General features: G+C 36.2%; 3 protein-coding genes across 8 annotated transcripts; 1 reads left to right on the top strand and 2 right to left on the bottom strand.

The window, feature by feature from the left end:
* Positions 1 to 269: 269 nt before the first annotated feature.
* On the top strand, positions 270 to 5332 carry LOC128892811 (secretory carrier-associated membrane protein 5A-like). 5 transcript variants are annotated; one of them, XM_054153367.1, is made up of 9 exons: positions 270 to 494; positions 1143 to 1406; positions 1487 to 1550; positions 1653 to 1781; positions 1866 to 2022; positions 2091 to 2192; positions 2267 to 2393; positions 2465 to 2663; positions 5110 to 5332. In XM_054153367.1, exons 1-8 carry the CDS (start codon positions 429 to 431, stop codon positions 2627 to 2629), a joined length of 1074 nt encoding a protein of 357 aa, XP_054009342.1. In that variant the 5' UTR covers positions 270 to 428; the 3' UTR covers positions 2630 to 2663; positions 5110 to 5332. The 5 variants fall into 5 exon arrangements, with proteins under 5 accessions (XP_054009342.1, XP_054009343.1, XP_054009339.1 ...); XM_054153368.1 differs by lacking the exon at positions 5110 to 5332 and adding an exon at positions 3944 to 4069; XM_054153364.1 differs by lacking the exon at positions 5110 to 5332 and adding an exon at positions 3141 to 3876.
* On the bottom strand, positions 3847 to 7205 carry LOC128892812 (DNA helicase MCM9-like). Its single transcript, XM_054153369.1, has 12 exons — positions 6897 to 7205; positions 6455 to 6608; positions 6207 to 6368; positions 6000 to 6125; positions 5817 to 5923; positions 5490 to 5703; positions 5337 to 5412; positions 5102 to 5259; positions 4643 to 5022; positions 4302 to 4511; positions 4076 to 4230; positions 3847 to 3978 (listed from the first exon to the last, which is right to left on the bottom strand). Exons 1-12 carry the CDS (start codon positions 6989 to 6991, stop codon positions 3926 to 3928), a joined length of 1890 nt encoding a protein of 629 aa, XP_054009344.1. The 5' UTR covers positions 6992 to 7205; the 3' UTR covers positions 3847 to 3925.
* Positions 7206 to 9182: 1977 nt separating this feature from the next.
* LOC128892810 (phenoloxidase-activating factor 2-like) lies at positions 9183 to 14588 on the bottom strand. 2 transcript variants are annotated; one of them, XM_054153361.1, is made up of 5 exons: positions 14149 to 14588; positions 13072 to 13374; positions 11961 to 12229; positions 10951 to 11114; positions 9183 to 10143 (listed from the first exon to the last, which is right to left on the bottom strand). In XM_054153361.1, exons 1-5 carry the CDS (start codon positions 14547 to 14549, stop codon positions 9946 to 9948), a joined length of 1335 nt encoding a protein of 444 aa, XP_054009336.1. In that variant the 5' UTR covers positions 14550 to 14588; the 3' UTR covers positions 9183 to 9945. The 2 variants fall into 2 exon arrangements, with proteins under 2 accessions (XP_054009336.1, XP_054009337.1); XM_054153362.1 differs by having other exon boundaries at positions 14191 to 14587.
* Positions 14589 to 16816: the final 2228 nt, after the last annotated feature.

The following is a 16816-nucleotide window of genomic DNA, read 5'->3' as shown; positions in this document are numbered from 1 at the left end:
CAATGCTGCCATCAATATCGACCTTTCGCTTAATAGCGCCATCTTCTACATACCATACGAACTATTTTCTCTACAAACTTGGCCCTTTTCCCACCGATGGCGCCACTAATCCCAAAATCCGCTCACTAAGCCGCTCCTTGAGCGGTTAGCGTTCCTAGGTGCACCCAATGATTGGGAACGTCGTTTAATATCAAATTGCACTCTATGAAACGAACCTAATACTGTCGATGATGGACGTGGCTGTAGTTCCTGTCAGTTCCTGTACGTCTAATGATCTGTTCGACTACTGCGCCGGTAATACCGTATGTAACCGCAGCGCAATGGATCATCAAGCATAGACAGGCTTAGATAAGATTATTTTGAGTGTATTAGAGTCTTATTAATTTGCAACAGCCCGTTGGAAAGTGGTTCGGTGAACGGCGATTAAGATGTCTGTCTCGTCTGGCTTCGACGAGAATCCCTTCGGGGAGCCAACTATCGACGATGCGTTTTCGGTGAGTAATTTAACGAAGGCTATAACGAGGCACACACTGCCTTGTTCAATATTGCGTGCAGAACTGTCAAATGAAAATTAAATACGTAATTGGATTTTACTATTTTGAAGTCGAACGACGTTCTATCTCAGAACGTATCAATAAATATTATTTGTACATTATATTTTTGTTCACTCGTATACGTATCTTCGTATGTGCCAGAGAAAATATTGCAGAAACCATTGAAATCGAATGTATTTTCTATTTCGTCTTGCATCGTGTGAATTTGAGACTCTTGATTTAACATTAATCCCTAATGACAGAAACGTGTAACTAATAAGGAAATGCATTGAATGACTTATTGATTCTATATATAGCACTTCCTAATATATAGATTCAATCTAAGCATACCCAAATTTGTTTTTAGCCATTAATTGTTGTGTAAGAGGAACCTTTAGCAATTAATATTTTTAAAGGTAGCAGTAATAATTCTATATTGGATACACAATTGAGTCTTCAAACTCTTAGGGATCTGTCTTAAACATGAAATGGTCCTATAGCAACTTTTCCTTTAATTTTTATTTACTTCCAAAAAGTAACAGTTCATTATTCACTTAGTTAATGAATTGTAAACAAAGTATTTATTGATTAATATTTTCATTCAATTAGGATCCTGCGATTAGGAGAGCTCTAGCTTCCCCACCAGTTGACAGAAGTTTGGAAGATTATAATCCTTTTGCAGAGCAATTTACACAGGGAACTGCACAAGTTAGAGGTGCAGCAAATCCTCCAATTTATGGAGGAATTGGAGCCACACAGAACCCAGCGATGCTTCAACCTTCAAATCAGGAAGCTCCACCACCTACGTATGCACGTACTCCTCAACAAACTGTAAATGCATCACTTGGAAGCACAATGTCCCCTACATCAGACGTAAATACACGCAAAGTTTTGTACTCAAAGGTGTTTTACAGAAAATATCTATGCCTTTTTAAAAAATTGTCATATTTTAGCAAAGGTCAGAGCCAGAATGGAAAGCAAGAACAGAAGAAGATATGAGAAATACTCCTTATTATCGTAAGTCAGTTAGCAGAAATTAAATATTTAATTTCAGCAAGATTCAGTAAGAACTTTTACACTTTTGCGCTAGCATGTATTAATCAGGTTTTGATATTAAAGCAAAGCGGAACAACTGGCCACCTTTGCCTGATAAATGCTGCTTCCAGCCTTGCTTTTATCAAGATATAGATGTTGAGGTACATTCGGACTTTCAAAAGGTAGTCAGACAACTATATCGTTTGTGGATGTGTAAGTCTACAATATTAATATTAACGTTAATTCAATAATTATTCCTTGATATAGAGTAAAATTTATTTTACTTTTAAATTGCAGTCCATGGCTGTGTTTTGGTCTTGAATGTTCTTGGTGGATTTATACTAGTTTTATGTTATGGACAATTTTCAACATTCGGTCTTGGAATATTATTCCTCATACTGTTTACACCATTCTCTTTCTTGTGCTGGTTTAGACCCGCTTACAGGGCGTTCAAGTATGTATTTGACAATATACTAATATCCTGGCGTTTATAATTTAATTAAAACTATTTTTATCTTTCAGAAACGACAGCTCGTTCAATTTTATGGTGTTCTTTTTTGTCTTTTTCTTTCAATTAATTGTAACAACAATTCAAGCCATTGGCATTCCCGGTTCTGGAACTTGGTAATATTTTTATCCTTAGAAACGAGCTCGTATTTTCAACTTGTATGCTGACTTTGAACTTTTGATATTTGTAGTGGTATAATAACGGCTATCTCGTCGTTCAACGGAACAACTAAAGGAACCTTTGTTGGCCTTATACTACTCTTCATATCCTTATGTTTCGTTCTTGCCGCCAGCGCTGATCTCCTACTGTTGACTAAGGTACTATTGACTCTAATGTTTTTACTGTACAACGTTGAACTCTTATAAAGAATAGAGTATATTTCCCGTAGATTCATCGTATTTATCGTTCGTCCGATGCGAGTATATCGAAAGCACAACAAGAATTCGCTACAACTTTCTTACGCAATGAACACGTGCAGACTGCTGCAAGTAACGTTGCTGCTAATGCTGTCCGCTCCCAGATGGCTAACGCTGCTAATCAACCACGTTATTAAGCGTTTACGCCACACTACAGGATTTATTCTTCAGGTATCCTGACCTTTTAACACTCAGTAAACCGATAGATCCAAGTTCTGATGTATAAAAGGAAGCTATAGTGCGTTACATGAAACTATATGTTCCACGGAAAATCTATTCTTACATTGAAAGGCTATTTATCTATTTACAGTCTTTTTTTATTTATTAAATATTGTATGTGCATGTTTTCTTGAAAAAAATCGTGTAATTTGTTGATAGTTTTGTGAATATGAACAGATACTTTGAATGATGGCTTAACAAAATTAACACGTATTTTTCCTGTTGCAATAATAATTTTGTATGTTATCACACGATGTGTGTCACCTAATATATGAATTTTTATGTCGTCTTTCGTTTGCATTAACTAACGAATGTCATGAAATGATTTATCATCTAGGAAGAGTGAGCTATTAATAATCATATCACTAATTCTTGTATTATTGCTTCTATATAAATACATAAATATATTTGCTAGCTTTTATATTTTAGTGGCACTATTTTATGATGTCGGCATAATGCGGTTCATCAATGAAAAGCAAGTCGGTTTGCTGAAAATCAAAATAACTTGAATGGTTATGTCCATGAGTATAGAGTTAATTTCAACTGTTGATCGATAAGCGTTAATTTAATTATGGATTAGACAGATATTATGAATGTCCATTATCTACTCAAACGTCCTATACATTCCTTGCATTGTGTAATATATGGCCTTTCTTTATTAAGTACTTGTTATTTAGATCCTTAAAGTATTGTATCACTTTGTAAAGTTTAAGGTATATACATATACATGTAAAGGATATTTTAAAGTATAACTTTTACCCGTGTTTAATTATTTATTAATTATTGATAAATTATTTGTAGACTACGAAAAATTGGCTTATATCGTTGCTGTTACTTTATTCTAATCGTCTCGATGAACTGGAAAATTTATGTCAAGTAAATGTTCGGGATATGAAAAAAAAAAAGATCGAAGACCTTGTTATTTGTTGAGACTTAAATCAAACATATTATGTCCTCTAAATATATTTTTACATACAAGATAATGTTCAACTTGATTCCAATGATTATCAAACACCTTTATTATATAACAGTGAAGAATAGAGTAATTCGTTTTGTATAAACAGAAAGTTGTTTACATTTTATAAATACGCTGGTATATTTGTACTTATGTAAGCAGTAACAAAACAAGTGACAAATAAAATATTTAGTTTACTCATAAGAAAAATATATTTCATCAGAATAACCAATTACAAATTTTCCATTTATCGAAATATTTACAACAAATGTTCTAGATGCTGTAGGCCAATAATCTCCAGTAACTTTTTACCTGGAATTAAGGAAATAACATTAATTAATTTCTGACCACGATAAAATTATTTTTAATCGTGATAATAAATATGACAATAACACGAAACAACAAGTACCTTCAGATCTGTATGTTGCCATAGGATCTGTTGGAAACGAAGAGCCGAGATCGATCTCGAAAGTCTTTCCTGTTCCGATTAATTTAACTACGTATATGGCATCCATGAGTTCAATTTTTGATTTATACATCAGTTTAGCGTGACCTTCAGCTAACCTAAAGAACATGATTTTTAAATGTTATCGAAGTAATCATAACATTTCTTTAAGCGTGTTTCTTTTTAGTACCTAATAAGACTATCTAAAAGCCGTACTGTTGTTCTTTCTTCCCTTCTATCTGGATGAGATCTGTGGTAAAGATAAGTCGCTCTAAGAACTGCTTCCGCTTCTTTCGTCAATACTGGTTGCAAAGAATGTATATAAGCTAAATACTCTCGCAAACTATCTTCCTTCCACAAACCCTCCGATTTTAAGAGCTCTATGTGATTCTTCGAACCACTGTTAAAATAAAGATTGGCTGAAACTGATACTTTTACTTCTATATTTTATAGAATATATTTATTCTAGAATTCTTAGAATATATTTTATTAACAAGTTAATAAACAAACTGCGTGGAAAATATTAATTACATTGGCGCCATGTTTTCTCTGGTCTCGTAAGCGGCTCTCAAAATGTGATCTGACGTCAGTCTGTCCCATTTTGGGTTTCTATTGTCCTTTAAAAGGAGTATTAAATCGAACCGCGACAAAAGGGGATCCCCTAAATTCGTTTCCCATTCTTCGTCGTCGTCGAATTGGCCGCCGCTTGGATTGATGGCTGCAATGACCGAGCATCTAGAATTTAGCGTACTTACTAACCCAGCTTTCGCAATTGATATAGTTTGCTGTTCCATTGCCTCGTGCACGGAAGTTCTGTCGTGTGAACTCATTGTCGTAAATTCATCTACGCAACAGACTCCGCCGTCAGCTAACACCAAGGCTCCAGCTTCTAAATGCCAACCGTCAGAGTCCTATATACATGTACATGTAATAAGAATGATTTAAATATTAATTATTACAGAGGAAAGATAGTATATAACGCTAACTAACTCTAACAGCAGTCGCTGTAAGTCCAGCTGCTGTTGATCCGATGCCGGTCGTAAAAACCGATCTGTTAGCCAGACGGGACGCTGCACGAAGCAATTGCGATTTGCCAGTTCCGGGATCGCCGATTAACAGAAGATGGGGCTCACCTCGTACACGTGTTCCTTTATTTTGTTTTCTGACATTGAGTATATTTTGTATCGCATTATGAATATAATCGAAACTTATAACAGATAATTACCACTTTCATTACACTTAGGTACACCACCAGCTAGAACGACGGCTAATGCTAATTTTGCAGTATACATCCCGTAAAGCTGTAAATAGTGTAGTTGAAATTACGTATTTTCACACTTATGTTCCCTCTATTAAGAATTGTATTGTAAAGTGCTACCTGGGGGCAAATTGATGCTAGAATGTTATCTCTACCAAGCAGAGGATTGTCGATATATTTTTCCCAATAATGTTTGAATACATCTCTCATCTCTTGAGTGGAAGCTGTTTCAGATATCTTACGTCGTACCGACACGCTGTTTGCAATCATTATTGTCGTTGCCTCCAAACGCTCTCCTACTTCTAACTGTCCCCATACCCGTACAACTACACCACTACAAATGTACACGCGTTGATTAAGAAATTTTATTTTTATTACTAAATTAGAAAATCGATTTTAGGAGCAATAAACAGTTAAATAAGATTTCTTTTCTTTCAATAACTGTACCTGATTTCAATATTATCTCCTGGTCTACATTTATCAACTAAATCATCCAACAAGATAATCTGCATTTCCTCTGCAAAATTTCTATTAGTATCGATTCTGCCCTTTTCCTGATTAAACGTATTTGAATGATAAAAAGAGGGTATCAAATTATATGTTAATTGTCAAATTAAATTAATATTATACTTGAATTCTTATTTCCTGACAGTCCGAAGAATCCTCTAAATCAAAAGTTGTGAGTGGTATTAATTTTGTTGCCTCACATGACTCACATTCTGAGATATCTGTAAAATTTTGTGTTTCCCACTCATACTAAAAAAAGATAATACTTGATATAAGATAATCTTTCAGTTAAGATAAAATTTTGTAATATTCATAATATGCCCAACAAACCTTAACTAAAGTGACATGTTTGCACTTCTTACAACTGTATCTTTGAACTAGCTTCAACACTGTTGGTTGAGATATTCTCACTGCAATGCCACTTGTTGAAACCAGTTGCCCTATTTCCCCCTGATCTACAGTAACTGGTACAGCAGTAACTCTGATACGAACCTACGTGAGATATTAAAAGTAAACATATGGAAATATCGAAAATATTTGAACCAAGACCATTATCTAATATTGTATAGAGCATATACTTTGCTATTACTTTTTTTTTTCACAATTTGCTCAGGTTTTGCTATTTGTTCCTGTATTTTCATTGCAGCTATATCGCACATTGGCAAATAATGCCTAGGAAATTGTAGAATTTTTTGTGCCACATCAGCATCAGCTTCAAACAATGATACAAAGCTGTAAAACAAACGACCTCTGAGATAAGAATATTGCTCATTTTTGCTTTCAATTTCATCTATTTTATAGTAATCCAACTCAAAATGTAAAACAACAAATAAAAGGTAGACAACTTTTATTTATTCAACACAAACTACAACATCGATTACAAAATTTAATTGTACCTTACACTAAACGAGTGAAGACATACTCGATTTATTGTTCAATGGAATAAACATTGAGAATGAATCCTTATACAGTGTTCTTATAAAACTATTATTTGAATATTTTATTTATAAATTTACTCACTTTACATGGATGGAATAAAAAATGTTAACATCCACAGCATCTAAAATTTCTTCCAATTCATCACGATGATACTTTAGCAAATAATCTTGTAACATTTTGCAAGATCATAGTCACACACGATTTAAAGTTAAAAAGCACATGTTGTTGACATGCCGGTAACAAGGCCCAGGAAATTCTTAAACTTCGAGTCAGCGCTATCTACGGCAAAATGCTCAAGTCTGTAGTGGAAACGTTACCTAATCCAGAACGCTACAAAAGGCAGCACACGTAAGTAAATCTTACAGTTCTTACCGTGCAACGGTAAACCTAACACCTTCAAACACTTCCTCACATCCCCCATTATCTCCTACCACCTTTCAACACCTCCTAGCAACTCCTAACATCTCCTACCAGCACCTGAAGGTACAGCAAAGTGTCAAATCGCTCCGCACAAAACTTTCGAGTTGCAAATTTGTTGAAGTTTTAAGCGGAGCAAAGTTCCACAATGTTGCAAGTGGCTCCGCTCAAAACTTCATAAATTTGCAATGCTCAAAATTGCAACAAAGTTGCAGGGGTCAAAAGTACAATAATATGGCAGCTCAGAAGTTCGCAGAAAATTCACCTTTTCTCCGAACTTCTGAGTTGCCACTTTGTTGTACTTCTGAGCGTTGCAACTTTGTTGAATTCCTTCGGTGAGCGATTTGCAACCTTGTTGAACTTGCAACTTTGTTGGGATTCTGCGGGGATCGATTTGCAACATTGTTGGACTTGCAACTTTGTTGAATTCTGAAAAGGAGCGATTTGCCACCTTGTTGAACTTGCAACTTTGTTGGGATTCTGCGGGGATCGATTTGCAACATTGTTGAACTTGCAACTTTGTTGAATTCTGCGGGGATTGATTTGCAACATTGTTGAACTTGCAACTTTGTTGAATTCTGCGGGATTGATTTGCAACATTGTTGAACTTGCAACTTTGTTGAATTCTGCGGGGATCGATTTGCAACATTGTTGAGCTTGCAACTTTGTTGAATTCTGCGGGGATCGATTTGCAACATTGTTGAGCTTGCAACTTTGTTGAATTCTGCGGGGATTGATTCGCAACATTGTTGAGCTTGCAACTTTGTTGAATTCTGCGGGGATTGATTCGCAACATTGTTGAGCTTGCAACTTTGTTGAATTCTGCGGGGATTGATTTGCAACATTGTTGAACTTACAACTTTGTTGAATTCTGCGGGGGTTTGCAACATCGTTGAATTTTGAGCGCTGCAACTTTGTGGAAGTTTTGAACGGAGCAAACTTATGTGGTGTTAAAAAGTGTTAGAAGATGTTAAATGGTGTTAGGATGTATTAGTAGGTTTTAGGAGGTGTTAGGAGGTGTAATAAGAGGCGTGAGGAATTATTAGAAGGTGATAGGAGGTAATAGGAGGTGTGAGAAAGTATTAGAAGGTGTTAGGAAGTGTGAAGAAGTGTAAGGAACTGTTAGAAGGTGAGAGGAAATGTAAGGAACTGTTAGAAGGTGAGAGGAAGTGTAAGGAACTGTTAGAAGATCAGAGGAAGTGTTTGAAGGTGTTAAGAGATATGAGGAAATAGTAGAAGTTGTGAGGAAGTGTTAGAAGGTGATAGGAGGTAATAGGAGGTATGAGGAAGTATTAGAAGGTGTGAGGAGGTGTAAGGAAATGTTAGAAAGTGATAGGAGGAAATATTGGGAAGTATTAAAAGGTATTAGGTTGTTTTAGAAGGTGTTGGGACGTGTTCGAAGGTGTTCGGAAGTGTTAGGAAGTGTTAGGAAGTTTTAGAGAATATTAGAAAGTGTTATGAGGTGTAAGAAGACTGTTAGGAAATTTTAGAAGGTGTAGGAGATGTTAGGAGTTCTTATTAGAGTTATTAGGAAGTGTTATGAGGTGTCAGGAGGTGTTAGGAAGTATTAGGTTGTGATACGGAGTGATCACTGGTGATCTCTGTCACTCTGCAGTGGTTAAAGTCACTCTCCACTTTCAGTCTTATTCTCTGTTGCTCACCATCACGCTCCAGTGGTCATGCATGGGGACCTGCATGGTAAGAACGCTAAGGTTTACCTACGTATGCTGCCATCTAACGTTTTCGATTAGTAAAGATTTCACTACAGACTTGAGCGTTTCGCCGTAGATGATTCTGATTATAGGTGAGAATGAACACAAATTTCATGAATGAAATCCACCTTATAAACGTGATTTTGATGAATACATATATATATACGTATATTGCAACACAAAATACTTCATAATTTGTTGAACAATAGGAGAAGTACGTACTAATAATGAATACATGAACGATCCAACATGAATTATTTATTATTCCGTTGAAATATCACAAGACAATAATTATCAATTTAAGAGTTTCGACTGTCTACGCATTCGTATTCTAATATTTAATTAGCTGAATGTAGATGTCAAGATACAATACTTAAGAAAATAATATTCAAGGAAAGTAAACTAGCTAACAGAAAGTGGAAGTTGTATCGCTGTAAAAGAATAAAACACAGGCGTGTCTCTGGCACGTGTGAATAAACTCGATTGACGTTTCTTTGCAATAAGCTCCCAAGAGGCAATCGCGCGACCCTTTCAAATAAATGGTTTAAAACACAATAAGGGGTACCGTTTCTGCACGGTGTCTGGAGAACGTTACTCGAACGGCACAGCCATAAAAGCACTTCGTTTGCTAAACACATGCGCGAACGTTACTGTTCTTCCGCTACGACCGAATTTAGTTTTATGACCATTACCGTTTAACTCAAGAGTTCGTCTCAGCTGTTGGCTCGTACCTTTTAACCAGCCTTTTGTCCGAGTTTTTAGCGTTCGGAAAAGGCCTGTCTGCTAAACGAACCAGCCAAGGTAATCCTAAAATTATTCTTTCTTTCTTTTTCCGACGTAGTAATATTTTATTGTGAGTTCAACACTCTCGTCTATGTTTATTTTCATCTGTTCGTTACAATACTAAAAAAAAATGTTGTTAGGCAGGATAGTCGGTGACAGAGGGTGGCGATTTTTATTTATGAAAGAGACTTATGAAACGAGTCAGTCTATTGTCAGGTTCAAGGGTTGTAAACGGTGTTGTCCAAATTGTTGAAAGCCATCTGCTCGTCGATCCAATCGCGTAAAAATGGAATGTTGGAATAGACACCTGGAGTGCCGTCTTCGCCGCAACCGATTCCCCATGCGACGATACCTGCTTGCACGTACTTGCTGGGATCGTTTCTGCTCGGACACACGAGCGGACTTCCTCCGTCACCCTGTAAAAAGAAACACGCGTATTTATTTTACGCCTGGACAAATTTTCTTGGAAGTGGAAGGATTCATGGAAGAATAGAAGAAATAACTGGACTGCGGATTTTTATGCATTTCGTACAGCAACTAATTTAAAATAAAATTAATAAGAAAAGAAATGAGTGGCTAACATTAAAAGTTAATTTAAAACTTTAATTTACGCGAATTCTATTCTAAAAATATGTAGTTAAAAAATGTTGGTTAATTATTTCTTCCCCTAAAATTTATTAATAAAATGAATACATGAAGTTTTACTTTGAATTGGTTTCTATGCGAATAGTTATTACTAGTTTGCGCATCTTTATGCATTTATAGAAAACTTGAATGTGCAAGAAACCACAAAATGCAAACAATATGCGAGAATATAAAAAAGATTGAAAGTAAAGTTCATGGTACAATATTTACAGAATGAAATAAATTCCTATTTATTTTATTTTGCATAAAGATCCGCAGTCTATAATCCGCATATAACTAATTGAAATCGGACACTCGCTTATTAAAACTTAATGATTAGTTGAGGCCATGAGAACCAGAGTAGCCTATCTACATAATTATGGTAGTGATTTATAAAGAGAAATTGGAAGCTACGATTTTCATTTAATTATTTCCATGCTGTCATGTGTTAATGATTGAGGAAATTAGAGATTAATTTATATAATAAAATAGATGTAAAGTTTGGCGTCCAATATTAACATTTCGGTTCTTGAATTATGGCTAGCGTTTAAAACAAATTATTATAGGCATTCAAATACTAAAAGAAGATTTAGTTTTACCTTGCAAGTGTCCTTTCCAGCCTCTCCGCCGGCGCATATGAAGCTCTCGTGGAGTTTGAAGTATTTTCCTAATCTCGTCTTCCGCAAACTGCCCTCACACGTGTTGCGTGGCACGATCGGGAGTTCCACTTTCTTCAAGATTACCTGGTAGTGACCCTCTTTACCTGAAACAATGATTACGGTCGTCAGACACTTGCAGGGAAGTATACAAGTGGGTTTGGAATAATTGGGCGTCGTCAGGACCAGCAAGCAGTAAACGACCCTCGAGTAACCGGAGTCAACCGTGTTAATGAGGTTTCTGTTGTTTCTGAAGCTATGGCAGAGGAATCCCTCAGAAAGCATAAAGAATAGGAAGGAAAATAGGAAGGAAGCGTAGGAAAATAGGAAACCGCACGTGTGCAAGTGTTTGTGCGAAAATAGGACCAGCTCCTAGCATTCACGGAATAAGAATATCTTTATAAGAATAAATAAGAATATCTCTGTTAACACATTGTTGAACAGTCACGAGTAAACTCATGTTTGCACTTGCATTATCTATTTCAATTTATGAAACTCAGGACGATATGGAAAAATTGTACAGTTATGTAGAAGATATGAATGTAAAATATTTCATTTCATTGTGTTGATGAAATATAAATAGAATTTAGATTGTTTTAATTTCGCATTCAATTACGAAATAATACACGAAGTCGCCTCTGTGAAAAATTGCCGGTCAACAATGTGTTAATTAAATCATGCTTTTTGTTAGAACGGTCCAAAAACGAAGTTCCACATTTTAATCCTTTGCACTCGAGATGCTTTCTTAGCATTCTATTGCCACGAATTCTAAGCTATCTAGATTCGAGAATCAGGTCACCTTTATTTTATCACACCATCATTTTATCGACACATCGAGTTCCACAGAAATGAAACCTAAAGAAACATTACTGCTGATAGATTTGCTGCGCGAAACCTAATGGCGATTGAGTGTCACCTCTCCAATGCAAAGGGTTAAAAATTACTATCTTTACCGAATATGTCTTTGCCCCAGCCACTGGCGAAGCATCGGGATCCGTCGAGGACAGCGTTCCGTTCAGGAAGACAAACGATATCGACGTTCTCCGCGTACGTAAGCGGCTCCGATAAAATCAAGATGGCTACGTCGTTGAAGAGAGCCCCAGGATAGTACTCGTTGTGAACGATCACTTGCTTCACGTTGCGATCCTGGTGCGGGAATATCTCATGCACGGTTTGCGTGTCCCATTCGCCTGCACGGATTCTCAACTCTGATGGGTTCTTCCTGTTTGGAAAGTCATAGTATTACATTAACATGTTTCTCATTTGTACTCAATTTAAAACCACTCGATTGAGAAATGAATTTTACATGTACGTATAGAAATAAAATGGTAATCGTGCAATCTTAAACAGACTGTTATTCATTTTCCCACTCGATTCTATTTTAATTATCATTCCTTTGCACTCCTAAGACCAGTATCACTGTCCACAATTGAGGACTTGAGAACCAGAGTGGCGCAAGTAACAATTTCTTAAAAATTGACTTATGGTCTAAAGCGCATAACTGATAGGATATTTCATAAAACCAAAGTGACGTATGTTTAATTTCCTCAATCGTTAACACATGACAGCATGGAAATAATTAAATGAAAATCGTAGCTTCCAATTTCTCTTTATAAATCACTACCATAATTATGTAGATAGGCTACTCTGGTTCTCGTGGCCTCAACTAATCATTAAGTTTTAATAAGCGAGTATCCGAATTCAATTAGTTATAAATAGACTGCGGATCTTTGTACAAAATAAAATCTTCGCGAACGTGCCACCTAAAATTGAACCTAAATAGGAATTTATTTCATTCTGCAAATATTACAACATGAACTTTACTTTCAATCTTTTTTATATTCTTGCATATTGTTTGCATTTTGTAGAATCTTGCACATTCAAGTTTCCTATAAATGCATAAAGATCCGCAGTCTAGTTATACGATCAACATTCTTAAGCAATAGTTTGGTTAATAAAAATGTAAAATTCTAAAGAAAATCGTATAATTTATGTCATATAGCAAAATTGCTCGTAGTGCAAAGGGTTAATTATTTTATCTCTTCTACAAACATAGTAACGGACCCTTGCACGCAGTGAGCAGCTGTTAGCACTGCCTGTCTGTGAATCAAGGAACCTCCGCATTGATAGACGTTCAATTTCTGATTGTTCGCGCCGATTGTTTCTTCCTTAAGGATCGCCACCATCCAAGGAAACTCGCCGAATTGGGCCTCGTTGTTGTTGGCGCCGGTGATTCTGAAACCAACACCCTGAGGGTTTCGTTGTCCGCAACCCTTTCTCACTACTGGCGGTGAAGGAGTGGTTTCATTTTTCCTGTCTGGGGGTTTGCAGCAGACGTCCAGGTAGTTCTCGCAAGGACCAAAGGCTCTGCATCGTAAAAATTAATAATCCAGATTAATTTTAATGCCGTGGAATCATATTCGTTCGATGCAATTTTTACAGTGCTCGCACAGTTTTGGTATCATGCAAAAATATTGTAAAGTGTTGGCACGATTAGCTAGTGTTCACTTCACATCTGTTTTAAAAAGACTATGCAAATGAACTTTTAATCGTGTTCTCCCCTCTTGCATAAGACTTGAGAGAAACAATGCAGAATCAAAGTGTAGATATACACTTGCACGTATAAACACACAAGTGAAGGAAACAGAATATGTACAATTTATTCAAAGAAACGAGTACGTGAAGAGAAAGTATCCAAAGACAGGCTCATGCGACGTTCACAATCTCAACGCAAAAGGTGAATAAAAAGAAACCACGAGTAATGGATATGCTATTATAATGGATTATTCATGCAAACGTAATTTTGATGTGTCCTTTAAGAACGGTCGGAGGATCCACGCCAATCGAGATAATCGAAGGTGTTACCGTGATTTGGAAACCAATCTTCAAGCAGGCATGCTTGAAATTACAATCCCAGTGAACAAAAATTCCAGACCGTGCACCAGAGGCAATTTCAAGCCCTGCAGAGTTGGGCATTTCATAGATTAAATTCTCTTCGACTAATCTATGATAAGTTTAGTCGTCAGAGGTAATTTAGGAGTCTATAGAAAACTGTAAATATAAATATATAGAAAACTGTGAACTGTACAATTTTGCCCAACACTGATCCTGTGTTACAGGCCACGTCTTTGGAAAACTCACTCATCGTTGTGAATGTCAGGGAGATAGTCATCAAAACCGGACCTGAGATCAATCAGCCCAACCCCGTTATCCAAAATGGTCCCGTTGTTGCACTGATAGTAGGGCACGCATTCGCAGTCATCGGGCAGAGGCTTGGGCTTGTTCTGCGTGCCCAAGATGGTGGTTGACGTCGAGCCCTGGGTACCTAGGTTGCTCTGAGGCGTTGGTGCAGGGCCAAACACGCCGTCTATCAAAGTATCCAAACTGCCACTGGAGTTTCGATCGGTGATGGTGGCCTCTGTTGAGGGTGTAGGTTGTCCAAACACATTCGATATGAGACTGTCCAAGTTGTCCTTGTTCTGGGGAGCTGCCTGAACCAGAGCGTAACTGGCCACGGCCAGTGATAACAGTGCTCTCCACATTGCGGTGTCTAGGGATCTTAAAACAAAGATATAAGGTTGTTAATTCCAGTAGATACATAGGATATCAATTAATAGCTTTGATATATATAGTTTTGAGATAAATAGCTTTGATATACTAAGTTTTGAGATACATAGCTTTGATATACTAAGTTTTGATACACCAAGCTTTGATATACTAAGTTTTGATATACATAGCTTTGAGATACATAACTTTGATAGACTAAGCTTTGTTATACTAAGCTTTGATACACTAAGCTTTGATACACTAAGCTTTGAGATACATAACTTTGATAGACTAAGCTTTGTTATACTAAGCTTTGATACACTAAGTTTTGATATACATAGCTTTGAGATACATAACTTTGATACACTAAGCTTTGATACACTAAGCTTTGAGGTACATAGCTTTGATAGACTAAGCTTTGTTATACTAAGCTTTGATACACTAAGTTTTGATATACTAAGTTTTGAGATACATAGCTTTGATACACTAAGCTTTGATACACTAAGCTTTGATACACTAAGCTTTGATACACTAAGCTTTGATACACTAAGCTTTGATATACTAAGCTTTGAGGTACATAGCTTTGATAGACTAAGCTTTGTTATACTAAGCTTTGATACACTAAGTTTTGATATACATAGCTTTGAGATACATAACTTTGATACACTAAGCTTTGATACACTAAGCTTTGAGATACACATAGCTTTTGATATTCCAAATATATGTAGAAATTAATATCAGTCTGGATCAATGTATACTAATGTAGAATTTGCTTTTCTTAGTTATACACTGTTTCTGAAATTGAAATATTAATGAAGATGCAATCGATGGGCAATGAACTTGGATATTACTTTTTCGTTGTACTTTGTGTATCCATTTTTCAAGAATAATGATTCTTCTTCTATACTTCTTAATAGTAATCAAAAAGCTTTGCGTGTAAGAATTCGTGGGAAACCATCAGACTGTCTCACAATTTTATTTCCACCTGTTTATTAATAACGATGGCATCACGAACTCGTGGATAAAATGAATTACGCGTGGATCCCCGTGTATTACAGAAATTCAGCCGCGGGCAGCTTCGAATCTCTCGATCTTACTTGGATTTAACGACATAAACGAGGATTATGCTTCTAATTTTATGATAATGTTTTCTACGCATTCAAGGTCTCGAATATTAACGAGTCCTCGGAATAGGCGAACAGGTAAACACGGAAATTTGTCTTAATTAGAGACTGGAGAACAGAGTGATAATTATGCGAATAAACACTGTTGCCGAGTGTCTCGATATAACTGATAAATGATTATCATTCGGAGAAAAATCTTGTTCAGGAGAACACCAGCCATAATTAGCGATGGGATCAATCTAATAACGTACTCGTTAGTAACGATGCGTATCGCTACTAGCACGTCGAAGTCTCGAACAAATATTTAAATAAATCATCGTTAGTAGTGTATATTAACTCTTCAAGGCACATGATTTAAAAGAAAAATAAAAGAAACTCTTTTATCGGAAGATTAATTTTTCGAGTGATTTCTAGAAATTAAAGTCGTTGTAATTAACTCTCAAAATATACAATTATTTTCTACTACGAATAAAGTTGGAAGTTATCCTCGGTTCTAATTGAAACAACCAAGACATGACAAATAAAACGCGATTGTCGACATCACATTTTCCTCGAAGAGCATGACGCTTCGACTCAACAAATGAAACAAAGAATCAATATCTACGATCTACTATATTGTTATACATCTACCGTGCTAATGTTTCGTTTTATTATTATAATAAATAATTTGAGAGGGAAAAAGATGAAGATACTTTGACAGTGTTCCGAGGTAACGATACACGCGACGAATTTGCTATACCCCGAAGTTCCGAGGTCACCGAGCGCCTTGGAAAAAAAACGTAACCAAGAATTCTGAAGTGCTTCAAGGCGATCAACTTTTTCAAAGAAGCTGCGTTCGGGACTCGTCGGATAGCATGGGACGTCATGTCGTTAAAGTGCTGGAAAAAATGCACAGTGGTCGTAAAATGTGCAAAGTACATCTGACGGTGCCCAGCTGGGGTATTCAAATAGTATCCACCGTGTCAAAAGGGAATTCAACTCTTTGGTGAATTTAATTTACGTAGATTCAAAACTGTCCCACATTTTCCTTAGAGAAAATGTACATTTCAGAATAAATTCATACTCGACTTGTTACTTAAAACGTTTCAAATCGAATTAAAAATAAAAATACTATGGTATAAATATAGATTTTACCTTTT

Source organism: Hylaeus anthracinus, unplaced genomic scaffold, assembly GCF_026225885.1.
Source record: "Hylaeus anthracinus isolate JK02 unplaced genomic scaffold, UHH_iyHylAnth1.0_haploid 18685, whole genome shotgun sequence".
Lineage (NCBI taxonomy): Eukaryota > Metazoa > Arthropoda > Insecta > Hymenoptera > Colletidae > Hylaeus > Hylaeus anthracinus.
Note: the sequence above shows the minus strand (reverse complement) of the source record. Positions and strands in the feature narration are given on the sequence as shown.

Coding starts and splice junctions, on each gene's coding strand:
- LOC128892811 (XM_054153367.1), top strand. CDS start 429: ATGTCTGTCTCGTCTGGCTTCGACGAGAATCCCTTCGGGGAGCCAACT. Junction 2,193..2,266: donor ATTCCCGGTTCTGGAACTTG/GTAATATTTTTA, acceptor TGATATTTGTAG/TGGTATAATAACGGCTATCT. Junction 2,394..2,464: donor ATCTCCTACTGTTGACTAAG/GTACTATTGACT, acceptor TATTTCCCGTAG/ATTCATCGTATTTATCGTTC.
- LOC128892812 (XM_054153369.1), bottom strand. CDS start 6,991: ATGTTACAAGATTATTTGCTAAAGTATCATCGTGATGAATTGGAAGAA. Junction 6,126..6,206: donor AACATGTCACTTTAGTTAAG/GTTTGTTGGGCA, acceptor ATCTTTTTTTAG/TATGAGTGGGAAACACAAAA. Junction 5,924..5,999: donor GTCAGGAAATAAGAATTCAA/GTATAATATTAA, acceptor ACGTTTAATCAG/GAAAAGGGCAGAATCGATAC.
- LOC128892810 (XM_054153361.1), bottom strand. CDS start 14,549: ATGTGGAGAGCACTGTTATCACTGGCCGTGGCCAGTTACGCTCTGGTT. Junction 11,115..11,960: donor CTGGGGCAAAGACATATTCG/GTAAAGATAGTA, acceptor TCATTGTTTCAG/GTAAAGAGGGTCACTACCAG. Junction 10,144..10,950: donor CTGGAAAGGACACTTGCAAG/GTAAAACTAAAT, acceptor TTCTTTTTACAG/GGTGACGGAGGAAGTCCGCT.